Source organism: Ranitomeya variabilis, chromosome 1, assembly GCF_051348905.1.
Source record: "Ranitomeya variabilis isolate aRanVar5 chromosome 1, aRanVar5.hap1, whole genome shotgun sequence".
Lineage (NCBI taxonomy): Eukaryota > Metazoa > Chordata > Amphibia > Anura > Dendrobatidae > Ranitomeya > Ranitomeya variabilis.
In genome coordinates, this window is record NC_135232.1 from 32452615 (window position 1) to 32479963 (window position 27349).

Here is a 27349-nt window from a genome sequence, read left to right on the forward strand (position 1 = left end):
AATGTATTTTTTTCATATATTAAATAAAAACTAAGTTTAAATCACCCCCACACATTTGCAAACCGAACATAAATATTTATAAAAAAAAAAAAAAAGAAAGGAAAATATGCAGACTTAGTAATGTTTCATACGTAAAAGTCTGATCATTCATTATAAAATAAATTCCCCCACACGTTAAACTCTGTAAATGAAAAAAAAAATGTAAACTTAAAATTGCCATTGTTGTTCCTTCACTACAACTTCCCCCCAGAATGTACAGTAGTAATTAGAACATAAAAGTAATGGGGGAATAAAATGACAACAGTTTATTAAACCCAGTAAAATCTGGAAAAAAAACAATCACACAGAACAAGTTTCCAGCTCATCTTTATCCCACACTAAGGCTAGTTTCACACTAGCGTTAACTGCAATACGTCGCAAATGCGTCGTTTTTGCGAAACGCCGCATCCAGCAAAAGTTTTTGCTGGATACGTTGTTTCGTCATAGAGTAACATTAGCGACGCATTTGCGACGCATTTGCGACGCATTTCCAAACGGTGAATGCGTTTGGCGGCGTTTGGGCGTATGGTAGCGGTCCGTCGGGAGAAAAAAACGTTACATGTAACGTTTTTTGCTCCCGACGGTCCGCTTTTTCCGACCGCGCATGCGCAGTCGGAACTCCGCCCCCACCTCCCCGCACTTCCCCGCACATCACAATGGGGCAGCGGATGCGTGGGAAATATGCATCCGCTGCCCCCGTTGTGCGGCGGAGACCACACTAGCGTCGGGAACGTCGGCCCGACGCGCAGCGACGGGTTGTTCCCGACGCTAGTGTGAAAGTAGCCTAAGCGAAGGAAAAATGAAATCTAAAATTACATCTCCCGTAAAAGTCCTCATACGACCAGACTGACGGAAAAATAAAGTTATGTAAAAAGTAACGCGACTGCCCGGAAGGTGTTATATTTCTGGAGATAAACTCCCCAGTAAGTTTCTTATCCCCAATAGAATGAATTGCACTTTTCTAATATTCTGGTGTTTGTAGCGTTTTGTAATTATAATAGAATGGGAAACATTTTTATTAAATTCCACAATAAAAGTAACAGAAAAAGACGACTGTGACATCGGTGGAAATGTCCTTTATTTATAGATCAGTGATCAGGAAATACTGTAACATACATTTATATCAGCTCCACATAATATAAGAGGCACTTATATTTATTATAATTATTCCCATTTTTATACAAAAAAAAAACCAAACGTCCTGGAGCAGAAAATCACGGGATTATGTGTCCTTCTGATTTCTGTCTGTTATTCTGGATGATATTTTTGGTGTTATATAATCTCTTGGGGCTGATTGCCTCACATTCAGTCAGGAGCCCGGTCATTAGTATAAAATTAGCATATTCTGATCCATAAACATTTTTCTAACTAAATCATTGTTACAATCGCTTTATCCACTTCTGGCAAAATGATCAGGTGCTCTTAAAGGGAACCTGTCAGGAAGATTTTACTACTGAATCTAGTGGTCCAGCTGTATAGATCCCAGTATGACGATAAGGCTGCCGTCATGCTAGCAGTATTTGGTCAGTATTTTACATCAGTATTTGTAAGCGAAAACCAGGAGTGGAACAAATAGAGGAAAAGTATAACAGAAACATATGCACCACTTCTGGCTTTATCACCCACTCCTGGTTTTGGCTTACAAATACTGATGTAAAATACTGACCAAATACTGCTAGTGTAACGGCAGCCTAAATAAGATGCCTGTCTAGTAGTGCTCCCATGCGCCAGCGCTGAGAGATCCAGCTCTGAAGCCACATGCAGATTAGTCTGGACGTTCACTGCGCTCGTCCACGCTAATCTGCACGAGGCGTCAGAGCTGGATCTCTCGGTGTTTGTACATCGGATCACTACAATACCGGTATTATTGTTGCACTTGTGATATACAGTCGTACCACTAGTTTCTCTATGAAACTCCTCCCTAATAAGAAAATACAAAGCTGCACTCTGGATTGTTTAGAATGGTAAATCTAGAAAATTGGAACTGCATTACTTCCATAGAAAATTGGTAAGTGCTATATTATGTATATATTTCCCAAAATGCCATATATACGGAATATAGCACTTAACCTATTTTCTATGGCCGTAATGCGGTTCAAATTTTCTAGATTTACCATTCTAAACAATCCAGAGTGCAGCTTGCAGTTTCTTAATTGTTGTGTTAGCCGGCACCTGTTCACACTAGTTGGGAAGTGCTGGTCAGTTTTTCTGTTTGTATTAAACTCATTCCTATACATTCTCCGTATAATAACTCAACCCCGATCCTCCTCTTCCCGCTGGGATCAGATGATGCAGTCGGCGTTATTACCCTGATGAGTGATCAATGCGGAGCCGATAACGGTGAGCGCTCTGCAGTGCCATCTAAGGCCCCTTTACACGCCCGTATGAAATCAGTACCGGAATAACAGTACCGGTGTCACCATGTTTTGGGTCAGTGTGCCAGCCATGTGTTTCCGGTATGGATAAAGAAAGAATGGAATGACAAACACGGACATGTGACAGAGGCCTTACATGGAACCTCGAGAGTCAGGAGGATGAAGAACGATTTTTTAATCTGCTACCAGCAGACATTTCCCTGTGTAACAAGTAAGAACGGATAATGACCCCTCCGGTATAATACAACATTTGCTCTGTTCTCCGATGTTTCCTGTCCTGATATCAAATCGTACAAATAGAAAAATATCACCCAAATCAGAACAAGACTGAAGCTACTAGAAAATGAAACCTAAATCCTTCCAGAAAATGTTATAGCGAATGTAAAAAAGCATGAAATAAAGTGACATAATGTCATATACAAGCATCCCGTCCCCAGTATAATGCGCCATTAATGAGAATAACGGTGTAAGACACACAAATATGTAAAGACTTCACCCAAAAACTTCCTGTAATCTCCGAGAAAATAATGTGACCACCATTACCAGGACCCAGCCGGAGGCCTCACAATTCTGCTTTGTAATTGTTTTTTTTCTAAGCGGTCATTTTATTCCGGGATTAGACTAAATAATAATGAGATTATTGTATACAGCCGGTTCCTGTACAATCACACACAATGAAATGAAGCAATGACTGATAAATGGGGAGATTCTTCAGTCCACAAGGATAGAGGCAGAAGACGTCTCTCGTCCGGCTCTGTAATGACAAAAAGTACAAACCGCTCCCATTAGAGGTTATTACACCGGTCTAATAATGTCCTAAGTGCTCCATCACCTTCTATAACGGGAAAGTACCAATAATATATGTATATGTCACTACATGAACCTTACTACGCCAGAAAGCGAGAGGCGACATATTGTGTAAAGGACACGACGCCTCTGAGTGACGACTGTACAGTTATATATAGAGATAATTGTGTGACTGTAGATTTTTTACCCTTCGCCACGACCGCACCCACTTTGAGAGAGGGACCCGCCCATAGGAACAGGAAACCTACAGAGACAAAAGGGCGGTCCACCTCTCCTCCTCCGTTGGTTTCCTGTTCCTATTGGAAACCCTGGAATATCTACATGGAGTATCCTGAGCTGTGCACCCGCCTCTGTGGTTTCCATGTGAACAGCACGGGCTGCGGCATCAGTAGCAGCGGCGGGGGAGCCACTGCATGCAGCCTCCCCCCTGGACTTTTCTGGCAGATTCCGGGCAGCCAGCCCGGCCTATGGAGGGGAGCGCTAGTGGTGCGGATCCGCCGGCATAGGAGGTGGCGGCGGCAGCATCTCACGGGTAAGTGCGCTCTGCCACGCCAAACCGGATGTGGTCGGAGCGCACACTCATACCGTGAAATGGTCCCGGGGGCGGGTCTTTCCCCCCTAATCAGACGCAGCACAGCCATCACTCCGGGCCTGTGCGCGCCAGGCGCCGCCTCCTCTTACTTTATTAGCATTCCCGCCACCTGCGCTGTAAGTATTTTTTCCGGGCATGCGCAATTGCGCTGCCTTTCGAACTAACAGCACAGGCACCAGGGAAGCTAATGAAGCAAGAGGAGGCAGCACGCAGAGGCCTGGAGTGACGGCTGTGCTGCGTCTGATTAGGAGGGATAGACCCGCCCCTGAGACCATTTCATGGTATGAGGGGGCACATTTTATAAGCGTTAATTGCAGCGTGTGCAGCGAGCATAACTAAAAGAGCCTCCTTGTCAGAATGCAGCAATAGTGCTGCACAAGATGGCTCTTTTAGTTACAAACGCCTGAGGGGGGTGACAGGTTCCCTTTAAGCCAGCCATATCGAGCACATGCTCAGCGAGGTCACTGTTAGTGTGGATAGACCAGCTAGAGCAACAGGTCAAAGGCAAGGTGACGAGAGAAAGGATCCTACAAGCAATTCCGTTGATTAGAAGTGCTGCAGCATTCTTGGCTGACGCATCAGCCGATTCTCTGCGTCTGGCAGCTAGATCAGCTGGCCTAGTGAACGCGGCTCGTCGAGCTCTCTGGCTCAAGGGATGGAAAGGGGATGCACAGTCCAAATCTAGACTATGTACAATTCCGTGCCAGGGTGAGTTCTTGTTTGGTAAGGTTCTTGATGACCTACTCAGTAAAGCAGGAGAAAGAAGGAAGGGCTTTCCTAAATAGTTTCTTCATTCCTATAGGAGAGTGTTTAGAAGACGGCCATTTAAGAGGAGGCCGTATGAACCACAAAGAGATCGTTGGGAAACGAGGGAAAGAAAACAGAAAGGTGCCTTATTTAGTAACTCCGAAACAGCTAGACGCAGTAGACACCGTCAGTAAGGAAGTACCAGTAGGTGAAACACTAAGAATTTTTCACCGACAATGGGAACATATAACTTCAAATCAGTGGATCCTCCGCCTAATAAAATCAGGACTAAGATTAGAATTCTTCCGACTACCACAAGATACTTTCATTGTAACATCCCTGAGAGCACCAGAACAGCAAAAGGTGCTCCAGTTGACATTTTCAGCCTTTTGGCTAAAAATGTTCTTATAGAAGTACCAAGGAATCAGGAAGGAAGGGTATTTTATTCTCCTTTATTTCTGATTCCCAAACCGGATGGTTCATTCCGTACTATAATAAACCTTAGAAAATTAAATTCTTTTTTTATATGATCACACCTTTAAGATGGAATCAATCAGGTCTACTATTAAACTTTTATTTCCTAGATGTTTTATGACGGGTCTAGATTTGAAGGATGCGAATTACCATCTTCCCATTCATGCAGAACACCAACACTACCTCAGGGTGGCAGTCAACCTAGGAGGCCGGATCCGTCACTTCCAATTTACAGCTATGCCATTCAGCCTTTCAATGGCTCCTCGCATTTTCACGAAAGTTATGCTCGAGGTTATGGCTTATCTGCGACATCAGGATACACTAATCGTACCTTACCTGGATGATTTTTTAATAGTTGGAAATTCTGCCTCACAATGTAAAGAATGCTTGGCTAATACCATTTCATCTTTGCAGGCTTTAGGTTGGATCGTGAATTTCAAGAAGTCCAGACTTCATCCAGAAACCCTGCAGTCCTTCCTGGGGCTAATCTTGGACTCTATAAGTCAGAGATGTCTCTAACCAGAATCCAAGAAGTTGGCCATAATCTCGAAAGTTAGTATGGCAAGCGCTAATACTCAAATGTCACTAAGGGATGCCATGTCCTTCTTAGGCTCTTTCTCTTCCTGCATCCCTGCAGTTCAATGGGCCCAATATCATACTAGGGCCTTACAACATGAGATCCTTTTGGCGCAATTTCATTGTCAAGGACATTAGAATACAAAAATCGCCCTTTCAGAAGAGGTGCTTAATTCATTGGTCTGGTGGTTAGATAAAAACCACTTGTCCGGAGGAGTCCCATGGACAATAAAACCCTCTAAAATAATTACCACTGACGCAAGCCCAGAGGGGTGGGGGGCCCATCTGGGTCAGAATATAGCTCAAGGTCGCTGGAGTGCTGTGGAGATTCAGCAGTCCTCCAATTGTAAGGAACTGAAAGCAGTCAATCATGCTTTAAAATTTTTCCTTCCCCAGCTCCGAGGATCTCACGTAAGAATCCTGTCGGACAGCATGACAGTAGTCACATATTTAAATCGTCAAGGCGGAACGCGATCAGAAAGTCTAAAGTCTTCAGTGACAAATATCTTCAATTTAGCGGAAGTTAATCTTCTATCCCTCACGGCTCTCCATATCAGAGGAGTAGAGAATTTAAAAGCCGACTTCCTCAGTCGCCACACGCTGCTCCAAGGAGAATGGACTCTCAATCCTCAAATATTCAGAAGCATAGTAGACATATGGGGTCTTCCACAAATAGATTTATTTGCGACCAGAAAAAACAGACAGGTGCAAATGTTCGCCTCCCTAAACGCAGCGGATCATCCAGACATGATAGACTCGCTCCAGTATCCTTGGAAGTTTGACCTAGCTTATGCCTTACCGCCAATGATGTTAATTCCATTGGTTATCAAAAAGATAAGAGAAGAAAGAGCAAGGGTGATTCTAAAAGCACCCTTCTGGAATTTTCCATATTTCTGTATAAATTTCTAAATTCTAAAACTACATCAGATCTTATCAGTAGATGAAGAGAATCCAAACAAATGAGTCAAAAATATTAGATTTTGCAATTTTATTATTGAGGAAAATGATCAAAAGTTTGTGAACCTTTGCTCTCAATATCTGGAGTTTTGCAATTTGCAGCAATAACTGCATCTAAATGTGTCCAGTAATTGTTGGTTTGTCCTGCATATCGACTTGTAGGAACTGTGGCTAATTTCTCTCTACAAAACAGCTTCACCTTTGGATTTTCTCCCATAACTGTTCACTTCAGCTCCTTCCACTATAGCACTAAGGTCAGGACTGTGACTTGTTCACTCAAACTTTATTCTTCTTTAACCATTCTTCTGTAGAACGACTTATGTGCTTTGGTTCATTGTCTTGGAGGATGACAGACGTTCCCTTTGATATTCAGCTCATGGACAGATGTTGTGACATTTTCCTCTGAATGCTATAGTTTCATCAGTGATGGCCGCCATCCTGGCCTAGATGCAGCAAAACTGGACCAAACCATGACACCACTGTGTTTCACAGATTGCATGAGGTTTTTATCCTCGAATGCAGGGTATTTCTTTCTCCAAACCAATGTGTCTCATTTAAACCAAAAAGCTCTCATTTTGTTTCGTCCATCCACAAAACATTGTTCCTTTTAGCCTTCTTGCTTGTCCAGGTGATCGTTAGCAAACTGTAGGCAGACAGCAATGTTCATTTTGAGGAGAAATGACTTGCAGTCCTGCCATGCACACCACACACCATTATTGTTCAGTGTCCTCTTGATGGTGGATTCATGAATATTGACTAATGTGAGAGAAGCCTTTAGTTGCTTAGAGTTTACCTTGGGTTCCTTTGTCACCTCGTGGACTATTAATACGCCTTACTTTTAGAGTGATCATTTTTGATCAAACACTCCTGGGGAGGGTGATTTTCTTTCATCTGTGCAATATGTCTGACTGGCTTGTTGAATTCCAAACTAATTAGAGATGTTTTGTAACCTTTTCCAACCTGATGATCATCAACAACTACTCTTCTGATGTCCTCAGAAATCTCCTTTGTGCCATGATACACTACTACAAACATGATGTGATGATCAGACTTTGATAGATTTCTGAAACAGGACATCCACTTACACCTGATTGACATTCCATTGATTGAAAGCATCAGACTAATTTCACCTTGCTAATTCTAAAGTTTCACATACTTTTGACACTCAGACACGTGATATTGGTTCATTTTTCCTCATTTAAAAAATTGAAAGCCTAATATTTTTGACTCAGTTGCTTGGTTTTGTTCTATGCATCTACTTTTAGAACGTACCGTATATACTCGAGTATAAGCCGAGATTTTCAGCCCAAATTTCTTCAGTAGGTCCAGTATTGACAGCACAGACATACAGTGGAGCACAGGGGCGAAGGAAGGTAGTTTCCTGACCACATCTCTGATTCTGTCATTTTCCCTCCCTCTGGTACTGACCCAAGGGCTGATGACCATTTCCCCTTAGCTCACTGCACCAGTCAACAACTGCTTTGTAGATGCAACACATGGGCTTTTACAGCAGCCTCCATGTCACCCAACAGCAAAGATTAATCTTTCAGACAGCATCTTTGGATACGGCAAGGACGTCCGTACTTTCCAGTAGAGTTACAGACTGTATCATTCCTCATCCACCGTCTTTCAAATCTCATTAAATAAACCTCATTATCTCCATGCTGCAAGGTGTCCATCAGGCCTTCTCCCGTTCTCCTAATTCTCCAGAACTCTCCACAATGGACCCTTTCTTCACTATTATGAGACCCCTTTATAATGACCCGGACCATGTTACAGTGGCTGAAAGTGAGATCACATCCCTCACACTGCTGAGAAATATCACACTAAATTTCGTATCTGGTTCTTGCTGGTTTAAACTTGATGAAGGGTTAAAACCCACAAGGTTGTGACACTACTGTCACCCTACGTCAATCAAGTTACACTACCATCACTCTATGCTATTGAATTGGTGTGATTGTTATGAAAAGCAACTAATAAAACACTTCAGCAGCCGGATGTAAGTCCCCCACCAGTCTGATACTGATGACCTTCCTTATGGATAGCTCATCAATATCAGAGTATTAAACAACAAGGAGGCCAAACTACATAGGTGGACCTCGGTTTAGCTGCAAGGATGATGATGAGATGACCCAACTTTTGAAGGACGCCTTGACATGGCAGTTGGGCTCACATATATTGGCCAATCTATGGGCCAAGTACCTACTTTTTTACTGTATTTTTCATAGCAATTTTGCATATAAATATTTCATATATACAGTGGGGCAAAAAAGTATTTAGTCAGTCAGCAATAGTGCAAGTTCCACCACTTAAAAAGATGAGAGACGTCTGTAATTTACATCATAGGTAGACCTCAACTATGGGAGACAAACTGAGAAAAAAAAAATCCAGAAAATCACATTGTCTGTTTTTTTATCATTTTATTTGCATATTATGGTGGAAAATAAGTATTTGGTCAGAAACAAACAATCAAGATTTCTGGCTCTCACAGACCTGTAACTTCTTCTTTAAGAGTCTCCTCTTTCCTCCACTCATTACCTGTAGTAATGCCACCTGTTTAAACTTGTTATCAGTATAAAAAGACACCTGTGCACACCCTCAAACAGTCTGACTCCAAACTCCACTATGGTGAAGACCAAAGAGCTGTCAAAGGACACCAGAAACAAAATTGTAGCCCTGCACCAGGCTGGGAAGACTGAATCTGCAATAGCCAACCAGCTTGGAGTGAAGAAATCAACAGTGGGAGCAATAATTAGAAAATGGAAGACATTCAAGACCACTGATAATCTCCCTCGATCTGGGGCTCTACGCAAAATCCCACCCCGTGGGGTCAGAATGATCACAAGAACGGTGAGCAAAAATCCCAGAACCACGCGGGGGGACCTAGTGAATGAACTGCAGAGAGCTGGGACCAATGTAACAAGGCCTACCATAAGTAACACACTACGCCACCATGGACTCAGATCCTGCAGTGCCAGACGTGTCCCACTGCTTAAGCCAGTACATGTCCGGGCCCATCTGAAGTTTGCTAGAGAGCATTTGGATGATCCAGAGGAGTTTTGGGAGAATATCCTATGGTCTGATGAAACCAAACTGGAACTGTTTGGTAGAAACACAACTTGTCGTGTTTGGAGGAAAAAGAATACTGAGTTGCATCCATCAAACACCATACCTACTGTAAAGCATGGTGGTGGAAACATCATGCTTTGGGGCTGTTTCTCCGCAAAGGGGCCAGGACGACTGAGCCGGGTACATGAAAGAATGAATGGGGCCATGTATCGTGAGATTTTGAGTGCAAACCTCCTTCCATCAGCAAGGGCATTAAAGATGAAACGTGGCTGGGTCTTTCAACATGACAATGATCCAAAGCACACCGCCAGGGCAACAAAGGAGTGGCTTCGTAAGAAGCATTTCAAGGTCCTGGAGTGGCCTAGCCAGTCTCCAGATCTCAACCCTATAGAAAACCTTTGGAGGGAGTTGAAAGTCCGTGTTGCCAAGTGAAAAGCCAAAAACATCACTGCTCTAGAGGAGATCTGCATGGAGGAATGGGCCAACATACCAACAACAGTGTGTGGCAACCTTGTGAAGACTTACAGAAAACGTTTGACCTCTGTCATTGCCAACAAAGGATATATTACAAAGTATTGAGATGAAATTTTGTTTCTGACCAAATACTTATTTTCCACCATAATATGCAAATAAAATGATAAAAAAACAGACAATGTGATTTTCTGGATTTTTTTTTCTCAGTTTGTCTCCCATAGTTGAGGTCTACCTATGATGTAAATTACAGACGCCTCTCATCTTTTTAAGTGGTGGAACTTGCACTATTGCTGACTGACTAAATACTTTTTTGCCCCACTGTATATTATACAGGGCATTTTTTCCCCATTTTTTATGGCAGTAATGCAGTTTCAATGTTCTGGAGTACTGATTCTTGGTAAATCATGGTGCAACCTTTATAGTTTTTAAAGTTATACGCTTTTTTGGTTGGCACATGTTCACACTAGCTTGTATGTGCTGGTCTTTTTCTCTATTTGTATCAAACCCTTTTTGGACATATGCACTCCCACTTCCATCAGCTACAGGTGATTTTAAGTAGTTAGCTGGTCCATTCCTGCCCCCAGGAGAGGTGACATATTAGGACAGGGACCCAATTTTTGAAAGACGCCTTGACGTGGCAGTTAAGCTCACATATATTTACTGTATTTTTCATAGCAATTTTGCAGACGAATGTTTCATATATACATTATATAGCACTTTTTTAACCATTTTCTAGTTTCAATATTCTAGAATAATTATTATTGTAAATCATGGTGCAATGTTTATTGTTTTTAAACTCAGCACTGACTGACAGCTTATGGCCCATAGAAAACTGACAGTCAGAGCTGTATGGCTAGGATAGACTAAAGGCTGAGTCATACATAACGATATTGTTAACGATATCGTTGCAACGTCACGCTTTTGGTGACGTAGCAACGATCCCGCTAACGATCTCGTTATGTGTGACAGCGACCAACGATCAGGCCCCTGCTGGGAGATCGTTGGTCGATGGGAATGATCAGGACCATTTTTTGGTTGCTGATCACCCGCTGTCATCGCTGGATCGGCGTGTGTGACGCCGATCCAGCGATGTGTTCACTTGTAACCAGGGTAAATATCGGGTTACTAAGTGCAGGGCCGTGCTTAGTAACCTGATATTTACCCTGGCTACCATTGTAAAAGTTAAAAAAAAAAAACAGTACATACTCACATTCTGATGTCTGTCACGTCCCCCGGCGTCCACAGGGTTAAAACTGCTTTCGGCAAGAGCGCTGCTAATATGCATGCGCTGCTGCCGAGAGCTTCCCTGCACTGACTGTCAGCGCTGGCCGTAAAGCAGAGCACAGCGGTGACGTCACCGCTGTTACTGCCGGCGCTGACACATTCAGTGCAGAGAAGCTCTCGGCAGCAGCGCATGCATATTAGCAGCGCTCTTGCCGAAGGCAGTTTTAACCCTGTGGACGCCGGCGGGGGACGTGACAGACATCAGAATGTGAGTATGTAGTGTGTTTTTTTTTTTTACTTTTACAATGGTAACCAGGGTAAATATCGGGTTACTAAGCGCGGCCCTGCGCTTAGTAACCCGATGTTTACCCTGGTTACCCGGGTGCTGCAGGGGGACTTCGGCATCGTTGAAGACAGTTTCAACGATGCCGAAGTCGTTCCCCTGATCGTTGGTCGCTGGAGAGAGCTGTCTGTGTGACAGCTCCCCATCGACCACACAACGACTTACCAACGATCACGGCCAGGTCATATCGCTGGTCGTGATCGTTGGTAAGTCGTTTAGTGTAACTCCAGCTTAAGCTAAAGAATATATAGAACTACAGAGCAGGAGCTCATCACTGAGAGGACTAGAAGATCTGCAGCAGATAAAACAGCGTGTTATCAAACTACAGCAAGAAGCCCAGTGACCCAGGGATGGAATCAGGTTCTCTGCACTTACTTTATTCTGGCCTCAAATGGGACAGAAAAAAAGGTGATAGATTCTCTATATTCCCAGTAGAGAAGGGAGGACTGAATATTATTAATAACGGCGTCTCTCCCAGGCTGTAACAGAGAACCTTCTCCTGCACTGATAGTTTTTGCCTTTCTCCATTTTTAGTGTTTGACCAGCTGTAAAGGAATCTGTCTGCTCCCCCAGTCTACACCGTCCATGTACCAGGAATATACCGCATTTATATTCTCCTTTTGTAAGTGACGATCACGTTATAAATGATCACTATACAGTATATATGAAAAAAAGACAAAACTCACTTTTCTTCCCCACAATTTCTTTACAATCCCTTTCCTACTTTCCTCCATTACGTTTCTCCTAAGGCTATGTGCACACGCTGCGGATTGGCCACTGCGGATTCACAGTAGTTTTCCATGCGTTTATAGTACCATGTAAACCTTTGGAAAACAAAATCCGCAGTGCCCATGCTGTGGAAAAAAATGCGCTGAAATGCAGCATTGTTTATTCCGCAGCATGTCAATTCTTTGTGCGGATTCTGCAGCGGTTTACACCTGCTCCACAATAGGAATCCGCAGGTGTAAAACCGCAGGTGGAATCCGCACAAAAACCGCGGTAATTCCGTAGTAAATCCGCAGTGCGGATTTCCAGCGGATTTACCAAGATCAGTGTGGAAAAATCCGCACACCATTCCGCAGCGTGTGCACATACCCTAATTCTCCCTTCATTGCACGGCGGCGGCATTTACAGAAGACATCACCACTCACCATTAGGCGTTGGCCGTAATATTGGGGACGGAGGATGTGTCCGAAGCTGTGAAAATAGGAAATGATTTATAGCAAAATCCCACAGTTTTATAAGATGTCACAGATGAAATGTGAGTAGAAAGTGGAGCAGTGTTTCAAGGTAGGTAACGTTTTGACCCACAAGGTCTTTCTCAAACCTTACTTACAGTTGTAGAGACAGAGCGGAGGGCACAGATCCCTGGAGGGGTGTAGGAGTCCCGTTAGGGGCTATAGCAACGAAAGCACTGGTGTCTGCGGTGTTGGTGTGTGCACCTACCTTGAAACACTGCGGTGACACCTTTTTTATGGTGTTTGCAATAAAGAAAATCACGTTTTTCAGCTAAACTAAAAATCTGAAAACCTCTTTCTTGAGTGCGACTGTTGTTGTATATGACTATATTCTGGAGTGTCCCTCCATGTTCAGTCTGCACCAACAGTAGCGAGAGTGCACGTCTTGTTCCTTAACGTTATACCCTGTGCATAGGCAGAAAGTTGCCAATCAGTGGTGTGGGTGGGGTTATACAGAGCTCAGCATTCAGAGAACTGCTAGATCTACAACTGATGAAACAGTAATTTTATCAAAATGACAACAAGCAGCCCATTAAGTGGGAATCAGGGTCTCTGCCCCTACATTATGCTGCTCTCTGATGGCATAGCAAACACTTGGTGACAGTTTCCCTTTCAAGAGTGTCTGTCATCCACAAAATTCTAATTGACCCCCATTGATACATTCATATAGGAAATTTAGCCCCTATAAAATAAGACCTGTGCTATAGATTTTACTTCTTTCATTGTATATAAAACAGTTTTATTAGAAATGTAAATGAAGGGTCCTCAGTGCACCATTGCTGTGGCTAAGAGCTCAGGGCACCGTACCACCCTCTCTATTACAATCCTCAGACCTGCACACACTGACACTACAGGGGTTGAAAGCACACACAGTGTCAGGGTGCAACTGCGTTCTGATCCCTCTACTGTATGTAACAGCCGCTCGCTGCACACAGGATCACACCGTAGCAGGAATAGATCAATGGCTGCAGTCAATTGTACTAAAGCTAGGGAATGTGCAATACATGAAATGTGAATAGCATAATGGCTTGTGAAATCTATGAAAAAACACACGAGATGCTTAGCACAAAATTTGGCCAAAAAATGTGAGCCCATCCACCACCGTCAAGGTAATCTCATGGATCGGATGGGTCCCTGACCTGTCTACCTAGTGTGAACACTTACCTCTGGCTAATAACATGGTAAAGCCTGTATTTATAGGAAGGTCGAAACCAAATGTTCACCTTGCTGTGATTTTAATTACATCCAAACACAGTTGGTTCCGACCTTCCTATAAATGCCGGCTTTACCATGTTATTAGCCAGAGGTAAGTGTTCACACTAGGTAGACAGGTCAGGGACCCATCCGATCCATGAGATTACCTTGACGGTGGTGGATGGGCTCACATATGTGTTTTTTCATAGATTTCACAAGCCATTATGCTATTCACATTTCATGTATTGCACATTCCCTTGCTTTAGGACAATTGACTGCAGGAGCTGAGTGAGTGTGGGCAGGTACAGTGTGAGAGCGCTCTCCTCTCCTGTCAGCACTGGCCGTCCCCTACCGTGTGATCCTGTGAGCAGCCGCTGCAGACAGGACAGGGATCAGAATGCACCCGGACACACTGACACTGTGTGAGCTCTTGGCCCCTGCAGTGTCAGTGTGTGCAGAGCTGGGAATTCAGGTCAGGCAGCGCTCCTCAGTGAGTGATGTTAACCAATATGAGTGGAGATGTGGAGGATTGTAATTACAGGAGCGGAATGGTGCACTGAGCCCTTGGCCATTCCATGGGTACACGGAGGACCCCCATTTACATAACTAAAACTGTTTTTATATAAAACAAAAAAAGTAAAATCTAATCTACAAGTATTTTATGGAGGCTAAGTCCCCTATATGAATGTATAAAAGGTTTAATGTGAGTTTTGGGGGCAGACTCTCTTTACTGTAAACCTAAAAGGGGTATGTTAGAGACTCGTCTGCTTTCCTACCAACTCAGCGCCACCCCTGTCCACAGGTCATGTCTGGTATTGCAGCTCCATTGTAGTAAATGGGGCTGAGCTCCGATCCATCACATACAACCTGTGGACGGGGCCGGTGCTGTGTTTGACATAAAGCAGCCATGTGTTTTTGATCCTGCACCACTCGGGTGTAATTATGGTGTATGGAACAGACGGGGTCGTCCACTTGGGTCTCTGTCCTCTATGATCCAGAATGGAGAGTCGCTCTGTAAGATCAGCGCTCCCTCTGGGGACACAAGACATCCATGTGTTTCCTTAATGCCGGCCGTGACCTTACAGCAAATCTGCCAAAACCTTCCATCAGAGCCACATGTGCAGAATACTCACTGTCGGTCTCCTTGTATCCGGCGTTTCTTTCTGAAATAAGCAGATAAGATGGAATTAGGAAGAGAAACCTGAAGACGCCATTATCATTGGTGACATATAATAATAATCTAATGTAATGGGGGAGAGATGAGGGGAGACAATAGACAGTCAGGAGCCCCTACAAATAAAATATGGAAGGGCACCCACAGACCAAGGAGAAAAGTAAGGATTCCCCAACCCTAAGATATAACACAGCAAATTAGGCAAAGCATGAGGCTGTGTGCACACGGTGCGGATTTTGCTGCGGATCCGCAGCGGTTTTCCATGAGTTTACAGTACCATGTAAGCCTATGGAAAACAAAAAACGCAGTGTGCATGCTGCGGAAAAAAAAGCGTGGAAACGCTGTGGTTTACATTCTACAGCATGTCAATTCTTTGTGCAGATTCCGCTGCGGTTTACACCTGCTCCTCAATAGGAATCCGCAGGTGTAAAACCGCAGATGGAATCTGCACAAAAACCACGGTAAATCTGCTGTAATTCCGCAGGTAATCCACAGTGCGGTTTACCTGTGGATTTTCAAAAACTGGTGCGGAAAAATCCGCAGAGATCCAACCTAAGTGTGCACATACCCTGAGGGTATAATACAGACATGGACAACATTGTTGGTGCCTTCTGCTAAAGTAAGAAAATCCCACAATGGTCACTGAAATAACATGAAACTGACAAGTAATTTTCAAGTTTAATTTACTATCAGTTATCAATTTATCAACTAATGAGAATCGGACTTTGCTTTTTTGCCGTTGAATTGTGATTCAGTCGAAAATGTAGAAAAAAAAACACCTAATGAAAATGGCTGGGTGTCACGATAATGTAGAAATATCATAATGTGAGATTAATTCTAGAAGGTACATGGCACAGACACACACGCTGCAGCTTTGACCCCCCTTTCTCCCCCTCTGCATTCGCTCGTACAACAAACAAAGCCCTATGGCGGATACTCTGTGCAACTTGATACCAATGTATGAGCAGTTTTATGGCTTAGCTACAAACTACTTATTCCCTCCTCCCATCTAATACCAGCCAAAACTGGTGTGGAAGCCCTGAGTTTCTTTGTTCTATTAAAGTTATATATAGCGGCACCGATTTGGGCTAGACAGATAAGAATTATATATTCCGGATGTCCATCGGTAGATCTATCACCCACTGAAAGCGGTAGATGAAGGAATTGAGCATACACTGATTAAATGTGCTGATGACTCAAAGCTAGGAGGGATAGCTAATACTAGAGAAGAGATAGAGGATTCAAAAAGATACAAATAAACTGGAGCAGTGGGCAGCAACTAACAATGGTTTTTAACAAGGAAAAATGCAAAGTACTACATCTGGGCAATAAAAATGAAAAAAGCATATACAGAATGGGAGGAATAGGGCTAAGCAACAGCACATGTGAAAAAGACCTGGGTATACTAATAGATCATAAACTGAACATGAGTCAACAGTGTGATGCAGCAGCAAAAAAAGGCAAATGCAATTCTGGGATGTATCAACAGAAGCATACAGTCTAGATCAAGCAAAGTCGTTATTGTCCTCTATTCCTCTTTGGTCAGACCTCATCTGGAATACTGTGTCCAGTTTTGGGCACCACATTTTGAAAAAGACATCAACAAACTAGAGCAAGTTCAGAGAGGAACGACCAGAATGGTGACCGGTCTGCAAACCATGTCCTATGAGGAACGGTTACAGGATTTGGGAATGTTTAGCTTGCAAAAAAGAAGACTGAAAGGAGACTTAATAGCTGTCTACAAATAACTCAACGGCTGTCACATTGTAGAAGGATCATCATTATTCTCATTTGCACAAGGAAAGACTAGAAGCAATGGGATGAAATTGAATGGGAGGAGACACAGATTAGATATTAGAAAAAACTTTGACAGTGAGGGTGATCAATGAGTGGAACAGACTGTCACGAGAGGTGGTGAGTTCTCCTTCAATGGAAGTCTTCAGACAGAGGCTGGACAGACATCTGTCTGGGATGATTTAGTGAATCATGTTTTGAGCAGGGGGTTGGACCTGATGACCCAGGAGGTCCCTTCCAACTCTACCATTCTATGATTCTATAGATGGTGCAGTCCATGGCGTTGCTTTTCTTCAGCAGTGGGATAAAAGCTGATTTTTTTTTCCAGTCCTTCTGCCATGTGCAGATCTTTCAGGTTTTCTGACATAGTGCTGTGAGTGCGGCTCTTAGACCTGGTTTGAGCAGTTCTGTAGAGATAACATCAACGTCAGATGGTTTATTTTTTTGGCAACTGCCTTAGAGCCCAATCCACTTGACTTTCCAATAGGTCTCGGTCTGGTTCCTCTTTGCCTCCACGCTCCTCATGATGGCCACTGCTTGTGCTAGCATATAGTTACTCTCTATAGCTTCAATCTCTGCTTGATGTCTTGCTGGACGCTAATTTCATTGCTATAACAGTTTTTGATGGTTGCTTGGCGTGCTAAGGAGGGCTTCTCCCCTTGTTTCTTAGTGGAAAAAAAATTCCCCTCTTACAGGCTTGAGGTCCATGCATCAAGTTTTGAAATAAAAGGCTATGTTCACACTAGGCGGTTTTCAGCTTTTTTTTTCTGCAGCAAAACCTGCTCTCTAGGCAGTAAGAAACATGCCCCAAAAAGTAGGTTTTGCTTGGTCTTTGTTGCATTTTTTTGCTGCATTTTGCCAAGCTACATTTGTTTCTTGTGCATGCTGATAAAGTATAGTGCAAAGATAAAATCATTTTCTAGTTCATCAGGTTTTGGCACAAAAAACGCAGCAAAAACAGATACCTGCATTTTTTGCAGCGTTTTTTTCACCACCCATTACTTTCAATGAGTGAAAAACACTGAAAAAACGTGAAAAGTGACATGCTCTGTTCTGCAAAAAACAAGCAAAGGCACAAAATACTGATGACAAAAAAACAAGCTGTGTGCATGAGATTTCTGAAATCTCAGACTTTGCCAGCTAGTACTGTAAAATGCAGCTGAAAATTTGCGTTAAAAAAGCTGAAAAAATGCCTAGTGTGAACATAGCCTAATTACCATATACATTTATTGAGAAATACATCAAGTTTATGTAAAGACTTGATATTTTTAGTGTTGACACGCGTGTCTGGGAATTGAGATACTGATTTGGCTATTTATCCTGTCATATTGCAAGACTCGTTAAAGGGTTGATTGTGACTTGTAGGATCGCTACTTCCAATAGGTGGCGCTATAGAGTTCAAGTCCTCTTTTTCTCTGAAGAGGCAATTTGCATATTCTTTATTCAAGGCAGTGATCCTAGGCAAATTGTGAGTGAGCCCCCTCCATGGATGAAAAGCCCCCACACATGAATGCTCACAAGATGCTGTACTGTTGACAGACATTGGACTCATTGTAGCGCTCACCTTTTCCTCCCCAGATAATCATTTTCCAAATCCTTGTGTTTCCAGCAGAATATCAGTTTGTCCTTGATGTTTGACTTGGAGAGAAGTGGCTTCTTTGATGCCCTTCTTTAAACTCTGCCAGCCTCTGAAAGCGTTAGTCCCATTGTGCGTGCAGCTGCACTAACACCTGCCTGATGCTATTTCAAAGCAAGCTCTGCACTGCTGTTCAACCGATCCCTTTGGTCAGGGGTGGGGAAACTATGAACATGATGTAATTTGTTCTAGCCCTCGGTCAGATTACCGGGAGCCGCAGTACTTGGGCCACCAGACCAGTCTGTCTAGCACCCTGCCTTTTAATTCTTCCCTAGACTGTGCACGCATCATTCACTACTGAATGCCGTGGCGCACGCACTGCTGAATTATGTCCTAACTATGTTCTGTGCCAGTGTCAAGAGGTTCTTTGTGGGTGGAGTGTGATCTGCGCGTTTATCCTGCTAGTTTCTATGATGAATGCAGCAGTTGCAGTGACTTTTATGTAATGTATACAGCAGTCACAGTGATGCCTATGTGATGCATATTTAGCAGTCCCAGTGTTTTTCCGATGTTAAGCATATGCAGCAGCCTCAATGTCTCCTATATGATGCATATACAGCAGTCTCAGTGTCTTTTGTGTAATTTATTAAGCAGTTTCATTGTTACCTAGTGACATATGTACAGCAGTCACTGTGTCTCCTATGTGATGTATACTGCAGACCTAACATTGCTTAAGTGCTATCACTGTTACATGAGCATTGATGACTTTAAAGGGAACCTGTCACCCCCCCCCAGGCGTTTTTAACTAAAAGAGCCACCTTCTGCAGCACTAATGCTGTCTTTTCCCCCCTGACACAAACGCCTCCCAGCCATCACTCAGGGCCTCCGGGCTCCATTTCCTTCCTGAACGTCCCCGGTGCCTGCGCTGTAAGTTCCCATCATGTGATGGGAGTCGAAGGGCAGCGCAAACTGTGCATGCCCCCCAAAAAAAACTTACAGCGCAGGCGCCAGGGACGTTCAGGTAGGAAATGGTGGCGGCGTCCTGCGCACGGAGGGGGGAAAAGACATGCCCCCCTGGCAAACTTCAGGTATGAAGGGCACATTATAAAAGCGATTTATTTCAGCGTTTTTGAAGGGACCCGAACTAAAAGAGCAACCTTGACAGAATGCAGCATTATTGCTGCACAAGGTGGCTCTTTTAGTTAAAACACCTGGGGGGAAAGGGGTGACAGGTTTCCTTTAAGGAGACATACAGTGAAATGTGCATCAGTGTTCATCACAGCTTACTGCTACAAGTTCTTAACAAAATTTAGCATCTCGAAGAGTCAACAGCGCTACAGATTGATGAAAACCTGAAAGTTGTGAGGAGCCCCATCATCAGTGCCACCTAACATCACGGCCTCCCCAAAGAGGAGCAGCAGCATCTCGTTAGGGGTGTGTTACGATACGATACACTTTATTGATCCCGGGGGAAATTACGGTATTACAGCAGCAATACCAACAGCAGTGCATAAAATATTAGGACACAAATCTTGCACAAGTATACCAACATTACAAATAAATGTGGCTAGTACAGGTATATACAGTAAGTCACTGTTAATTTACATTAATACACCTGCAATCAGTCATTGTTGTCTACCACCCTTAAGAAATTATTACAGTACACATCCCCATAGCAGTAGGTACAAACGATTTCCTGAATTTCTCCTTCTTGCACCTTAGTAGGATTAGACGACTGCTGAATGTGCTCTTCTGCTTCAAGAACAGCTCGTATAGTGGGTGTGTATTATTGATCATTATAGCCCTACACTTCTTCTGAATCCTCCAATACCTCCTCAAAAGCAAAAAAAAAATGGCGTTTGCCACAACGGACTGGTAGAACATTTCCAGCATTTTACTGCACACATTGAATGACCTGAGCTTCCGAAGAAAGTACAGTCTGCTCATTCCCTTCTTGTAAACCTTCTCCGTATGACATCTCCAATCGAGTTTACTGTCAAGGTGAACCCCCAAATATTTGTAGCTCTCAACAATCTCAATCTCCTGGCCAGCAATATTGATCGATAAGTAATCCTCCTTTTTCCTTCTATAACTCGCCACCAACTCCTTGGTTTTCTTTACATTTAGTTCTAGACAGTTAGTCCGGCACCAATCCACAAAGTCAGAAACCACCCTTCTATATTCCTCGGCCCCCACAATGTCCCCTACAATCACTGAGTCATCTGAGAATTTTTGGAGGTGACAAAAATCTGATTTATACTGAAAGTCAGCTGTATACAATGTGAAGAGGAAGAGCGACAGCACTGCACCCTGAGGGGCTCCAACACTGCTCTGTACACTGCCAGATACCACCTCCCCCATCCTTACAGTCAGGTAGTCGCTTATCCAGTTCACTATCCCCTTATCTACCGCCATATCAGTCAGCTTATTACGTAGTAAAGGCGGCTGTAAGGTATTGAAAGCACTTGAGATGTCAAAGAACATGGCGCGAACTACAGATCCATCATTCTCCAAGAATGAATGTACTGTATGTAGCAGAGACACTACAGCATCATCCACCCTTAATCTCTGCTGGTACGGAAACTGTAGGGGGTCAGTAAAAGCCCTCACCCTCGGACACAAGTAGGCGAGTATTATTCTCTCCAAGGACTTCATAGCATGTGATGTTAAGGCCACTGGACGGTAGTCTTGTAGGGAAGTTGGAAAAGTGATCTTGGGAACTATCACCAGGCAGGTGGTCTCCCACAGTTCTGGTACCCCCTGTGATTGGAGGCTCCAGTTAAACACGTGCTGGAAGACACTACACAGTTGGTTTGCACAAGGCTCTGAGGACACGTGGACTGAGGCCATTAGGCCCAGCTGGTTTGCCAATAACTAGTCTACGAAAATGTTTTCTCACGTCGCTTTGGGAGACAGTGAAAGCAGGCAGTTTATCCCCCAATGTCAATGCTGCGGATAGGTCCCCGGCTCCGTCCCCCATTCCTAATGACGCTGTGCTTGTGTTGCTGAATCTGTTGAAAAACTCATTCATTTCATTAGCCATGGGCAGATCCACTTCCCCCTGCTCCGGCTTTGCATTAAACCCAGTTAGCTGTTTCCTGCCCGACCACACCTCCATGGAATTATTGTGTGACAATTTCTTTTCGAATTTAAATAGGAACGCCTCATGGGCATTCTTAATTTTCCCCTTTCTTGTTTAGTAAGTGTTTCAATTCTTTTGTAATCCAAGGCTTGTTATTTGCATAACATCAAATCTTTTTAGCTGGTACAAGTGTCAGTACCAAAATTTATATAATCAGTTACTCGCCCGACAATATCATTTACATCATCATGCTCTCCCCTGTCGCATATCACCGCCCAGTCTGTGAGGTCAAAGCAGTCTTGTAGAGCCGCCTCCTCAGCCGCTGGAGTCCATTTCCTGATTAGCTTTATTGTCACTGGTTGTTTGCGAACAACAGGTTGGTATGATGGAGACAATAGTATTAGGTTGTGGTCTGATTTCCCCATGGGGGCAGTGCAGTCGATGAATATGTGTCTTTAACATTCGCATAGAGGAGATCCAATATACTGTTGTCCCTTGTGGCACATTTTACATATTGATAGAACTTTGCAAGAGCCTTTGAGATCATGGCTCTGTTAAAGTCCCCAGAGATTAGTTAAGGAGTTTGGGTGCTTTGTCTGAAGGCGATCTAACACCCCTGACAATACTTCCCCAGCTGACTCTTGGTTTGCGGATGGAGGTTTATACATGACTACTGTAATGCAAATGGAGAATTCTCTTGGTAGATAGTAGTGCCTGAGGACAACTGCTAAGAGTTCAGTGTTTTGACAGCAATGACTTTCCTTCACAATTACATGCCACTGATTGCACCATCTGTTATTAATGTATAGTATCACCCCACCCCCCTTCTTCTTACCACACTTAACTTTGTCTCTATCAGCCCGAACCATGTGAAACCCTGGAATCGAGACACTTGAATCCGGGACCTCCCCATGTAACCAGGTTTCTGTAAAGCACATGAGACTGCATTCCTTGAACTCCATCTGGGTTTTACACAGGGCTGGCAGTTCATCCGTCTTATTACATTACCCATGATAATGGATGGGACTGCTGGTTTAAACCTTCTTCTCCTGGACTTCACCTTTTTACTGCTCTGCAGCCTCTGAAAGGTCTCCACACTTCACGGGGAACGAGTGGTATGGCCACAGCTGGAGTAGCCTTCATCCTGCTCAGCTTCAGAAGTCGATCCCTTGAATACACAACACGTTTAGTGACAGAGTTAGGGGCAACCAGCAGATCAGTGTCCCTGTCCTTTGCTCCAGTACGCGCCATATCTGACTGTTTCCAGTGTTCTCCTTTGTACACGGATGGCTGCATCAGTAACCAACAAGGTAGAAGCTGTGTATATTGTGGAACTGTGGCTGGTAGTGGTTGCATTAGATTCATGTCCATGGGTGCGTCGCATCACTGGTATCCATTTAAGAGTTGCATGTACCTGTAGGGGGGATGTACGTAGAAGTGGCAGATCCAGGTGCTGATCCAGAGCTGCGTGTCCAGAGGCAGTTGGTTGTATGGGTGAATGGTTTCCGCCTTCCCACAATGGTCCGTCATACAGGAACAGTGCGATCCACAGAGTATAAACCATCCATCAATCCGCGGTTACAAATTAGGAGTCCATAAAAGTACCAAAGCCAGTAGAAAGTCCAAAAGAACAGACAACATACAGAGACAAAAGAAACAAAAAAGAGTAGCTGCTGCTGCAATTGGCTGCCAGTAGCACGGCGCCGTGATATCTCCTCTGACTTGCAGAGAGTAGATAGGCACGTCTGCTCCCTCCGGAGTCTAGAGATATAATATCTGACTTAAATCTTTGACTTGTAATCTTTAGTTACAGTGCCTTGCGAAAGTACGGTATTCAGCCCCCTGGAACTTTTCAACCTTTTCCCACACATGCTTCAAATATAAAGATACCAAATGTAAATTTTTGGTGAAGAATCAATAACAAGTGGAACACAATTGTGAAGTTGAACGAAATTTATTGGTTATTTTAAATTTTTGTAGAAATTCAAAAACTGAAAAGTGGGGCGTGCATTATTATTCAGCCCCTTTAACTTAATACTTTGTTGCGCCGCCTTTTGCTCCGATTACAGCTGCATGTCGCTTGGGGTATGTCTCTATCAGTTTTGAACATCGAGAGATGGAAATTCTTGCCAATTCCTCCTTGGCAAACAGCTCGAGCTCAGCGAGGTTTGATGGAGATCGTTTGTGAACAGCAGTTTTCAGCTCTTTCCACAGATTCTCGATTGGATTGAGGTCTGGACTCTGACTTGGCCATTCTAACACCTGGATACGTTTATTTGTGAACCATTCCATTGTAGATTTTGCTTTATGTTTGGGATCAGTGTCTTGTTGGAAGATAAATCTCCGTCCCAGTCTCAGGTCTTTTGCAGACTCCAACAGGTTTTCTTCAAGAATGGTCCTGTATTTGGCTCCATCCATCTTCCCATCAATTTTAACAATCTTCCCTGTCCCAAAAGAAAAGCAGGCCCAAACCATGATGCCTCCACCACCATGTTTGACAGTGGGGATGGTGTGTTCAGGGTGATGAGCTGTGTTGCCTTTACGCCAAACATATCGTTTGGCATTGTTGCCGAAAAGTTCTATTTTGGTTTCATCTAACCAGGGCACCTTCTTCCACATGTTTGGTGTGTCTCCCAGGTGGCTTGTTGCAAACTTTAAACTACACTTTTTATGGATATCTTTGAGAAATGGCTTTCTTCTTCCATAAAGGCCAGATTTGTGCAGTGTACGACTGATTGCTGCCCTATGGACAGACTGTCCCACCTCAGCTGTAGATTTCTGCAGTTCATCCAGAGTGATCATGGGCCTCTTGGCTGCATCTCTGATCCGTCTTCTCCTTGTTTGAGATGAAAGTTTAGAGGGACGGCCGGGTCTTGTTAGACTTGCAGTGGTGTGATACTCATTCCATTTCAATATGATCGCTTGCACAGTGCTCCTTGGGATGTTTAAAGTTTTGGAAATCATTTTGTATCCAAATCCAGCTTTAAACTTCTCCACAACAGTATCACGGACCTGCCTGTTGTGTTCCTTGGTCTGCATGATGCTCTCTGTGCGTCAAACAGAACTCTGAGACTATCACAGAGCAGGAGCATTTATACGGAGACCTGATTACACACAAGCGGTTTTCTGTTCCTCCTGCGCACCCATCCACACTTAGGTGACGTCACCCCAAAACTCCGCCCACTTCATTCCCGCCGCAGACACAGCGTGCTTCCGGCCGGGGCACCTGTGATTATTATCGGCTTCCAGGGCAGCGGTTCCCCGCACACCTATAGGGGACACCTTCTGCAGCACAACGGTTAGTTATCCAGACACAGGCACACCGCTCGCCTCCTCTGCATCCAGGCTCCACACAGTAAGTACTGCTTTTGAATCCTGATATTTCCACTCACGGCAGAACCATTTAATCACTGAGTTCACTATACTCCGAACAGCTAAGTCCTAGCGACTACATGTTATGCTAACAGGACAAAATACCTCCCTTTGAATGGCAGCATACTAACGCAGCATCAACGGATTAACTACCAACCTATCTATCTACACCAACTCTTTAAGGGGTCACACTGCCTCACGGCACTCCAGTAAGTACAATTACAGACATACCACCACTATTTACTGCATAATAAAAGTTTTATTGTTAATATCAAAAACTCCTTTCGCTTATAGGACACACTAGACCCTACTCCACCAAATGCTGGGACCATCACCTTCTTAAACCCATTACCTTTTCATCAGAACCGTTATTTTGGCATAATCGCAGTAAGTTTCTTTTCATTTACAAATTTTTCACCTTCACCATTACCCCCCCACTACCATTGTCCTCCACACATGTATGAAGTAGCGCAGTGATATATTGTCGATATTTTTAGGCTTTGCTTTCCAGCAGGCACACACAGAACCTGCAGCTCTCTATACTAATCTCACCCTTGGGCCAGTCCTTTGCAGAGCGCCAGTGTTTACATTTATACTTTTGTAACAAGTGGATTATATTTATCATCATTAGGCATTTAGGACAACATTGGATCATTCAGAGATCCACAATGAACTTCTGGAGTGAGTTTGCTGCACTGAAAGTAAAGGGGCCGAATAATATTGCACACCCCACTTTTCAGTTTTTGACATTTCCACAAAAATTTAAAATACCTTATAAATTTCATTCAACTTCACAATTGTGTTCCACTTATTGTTGATTCTTCACCAAAAATTTACATTTGGTATCTTTATGTTTGAAGCATGATATGTGGGAAAAGGTTGAAAAGTTCCAGGGGGCTGAATACTTTCGTAAGGCACTGTATGCGTGTATCCTGTGTACCTTGTGCCAGTCATTACACTGGTTACCTATTCACTCCAGAATCCAGTACAAACTTATTACCCTCACCCACAAAGCACTCCATGGCTCAGCACCACCCTACATCTCCTCCCTGGTCTCCGCCTACCACCCTACCCGTGCGCTCCGTTCTGCTAATGACCTGAGGTTAACATCTTCAATAATCAGAACATCCCTCTCCCGTCTCCAAGACTTTTCACGTGCTACGTCAATTCTTTGGAGTGCACTACCCAGGTTATTACGATTAATCCCCACAGTTTTAAGCGTGTTCTAAAAAAGTTCCAGGGAGCCGAATACTTTCGCAAGGCACTGTAAATCTTTGGCCAGATATAGCAGAATCATTTTAAAGTTGATATGTCATGATCCGTTTCGGGGTTTTGTCCTGTCTGCCCTTTTCTCGGGAGGATCATGTCAAGGGTTAACTTTTCTCTGCCTCATTCTGGGTTCAGGTTTGCTATTTAGCTCCGATGCATCCTGCTGGCGGTGTCAGCTATAGTTCTGCCTTCGGCGTGTCCTGCTGTGATCCCTGACTTGCCCCGTGTCTGTTGACTCCCTCTTTCTGCCCTTTCCCAGTGTTTCCCTGTAAGTTTGTTTGATTCCCTGGTTTTGACTTGGCTTGTATTCGGACTCGCTTCTGCCTTCTGTCTTTGTCTTATCCGCTTCCAACCGTTGCTGAACCCCCTGGCTTGTTCCTGACCACATGTACTGCTGCAACCTCTGGTACTGCTGCTTCTGTTTTTTGACTTGGCTTGTCTGACCACTCTCTCGCCACTTGGTGGTGCCTGTGCGGCTGCTCTGTAGTGCTACTCTGTGTGTGCAGCCTCACTTCCCTCACTAGCTCCCCCTGGTCTGGTGGAGGTTGCTCAATACTGCACTGCAGCAGCATGACAGATACTTTTGTATGACTGCGAATGATGTTATAAATTTCCCAATGGTCCTTGGCAGAAAAAAGATTTCCCCACCTCTGTTTCATCTGAATCCTTTATAGTAGACGATCTTGGTACTTGCTGGACTTTACTGGGCGCCCTGATGTCTTCTTCATAGCAATTGAACCTTTCCCTTTGAAGTTCTTGATGATGAATAATGGTTTATTTAGGAGCAATCTTTAAAAGTAGCAATGTCCTTGCCTGTAAAGCACTTTTGGTGCAAAGCAATGATGACTGTATGTGTCTCCGTGGCAATGAATGACTTTGCAATTTGTATTATTTCATATGATCACTCTTCATAATAATCTAAAGTTAATGCCCCTATAAAAGGAAGCAGCAATCTTTGTGAAAACCAAAATTC

The 27349-nt window shown here is 43.7% G+C and overlaps 1 protein-coding gene across 2 annotated transcripts in view; it reads right to left on the reverse strand.

Moving 5' to 3' along the window:
- Nucleotides 1-1100: 1100 nt before the first annotated feature.
- The window catches only part of LOC143804119 (class I histocompatibility antigen, F10 alpha chain-like), a 158900-nt gene continuing 132651 nt past the window's right edge, over nt 1101-27349 (reverse strand). For both annotated transcript variants that reach the window (XM_077281877.1, XM_077281887.1), the window contains exons 6-8: nt 15243-15272; nt 12829-12874; nt 1101-3168 (exon numbers count right to left, since the gene is read on the reverse strand). In XM_077281877.1, coding sequence (XP_077137992.1) covers nt 12831-12874; nt 15243-15272 — 74 coding nt within the window. In that variant the 3' untranslated portion in view covers nt 1101-3168; nt 12829-12830. The remainder of the gene's footprint in view (nt 3169-12828; nt 12875-15242; nt 15273-27349) is intronic.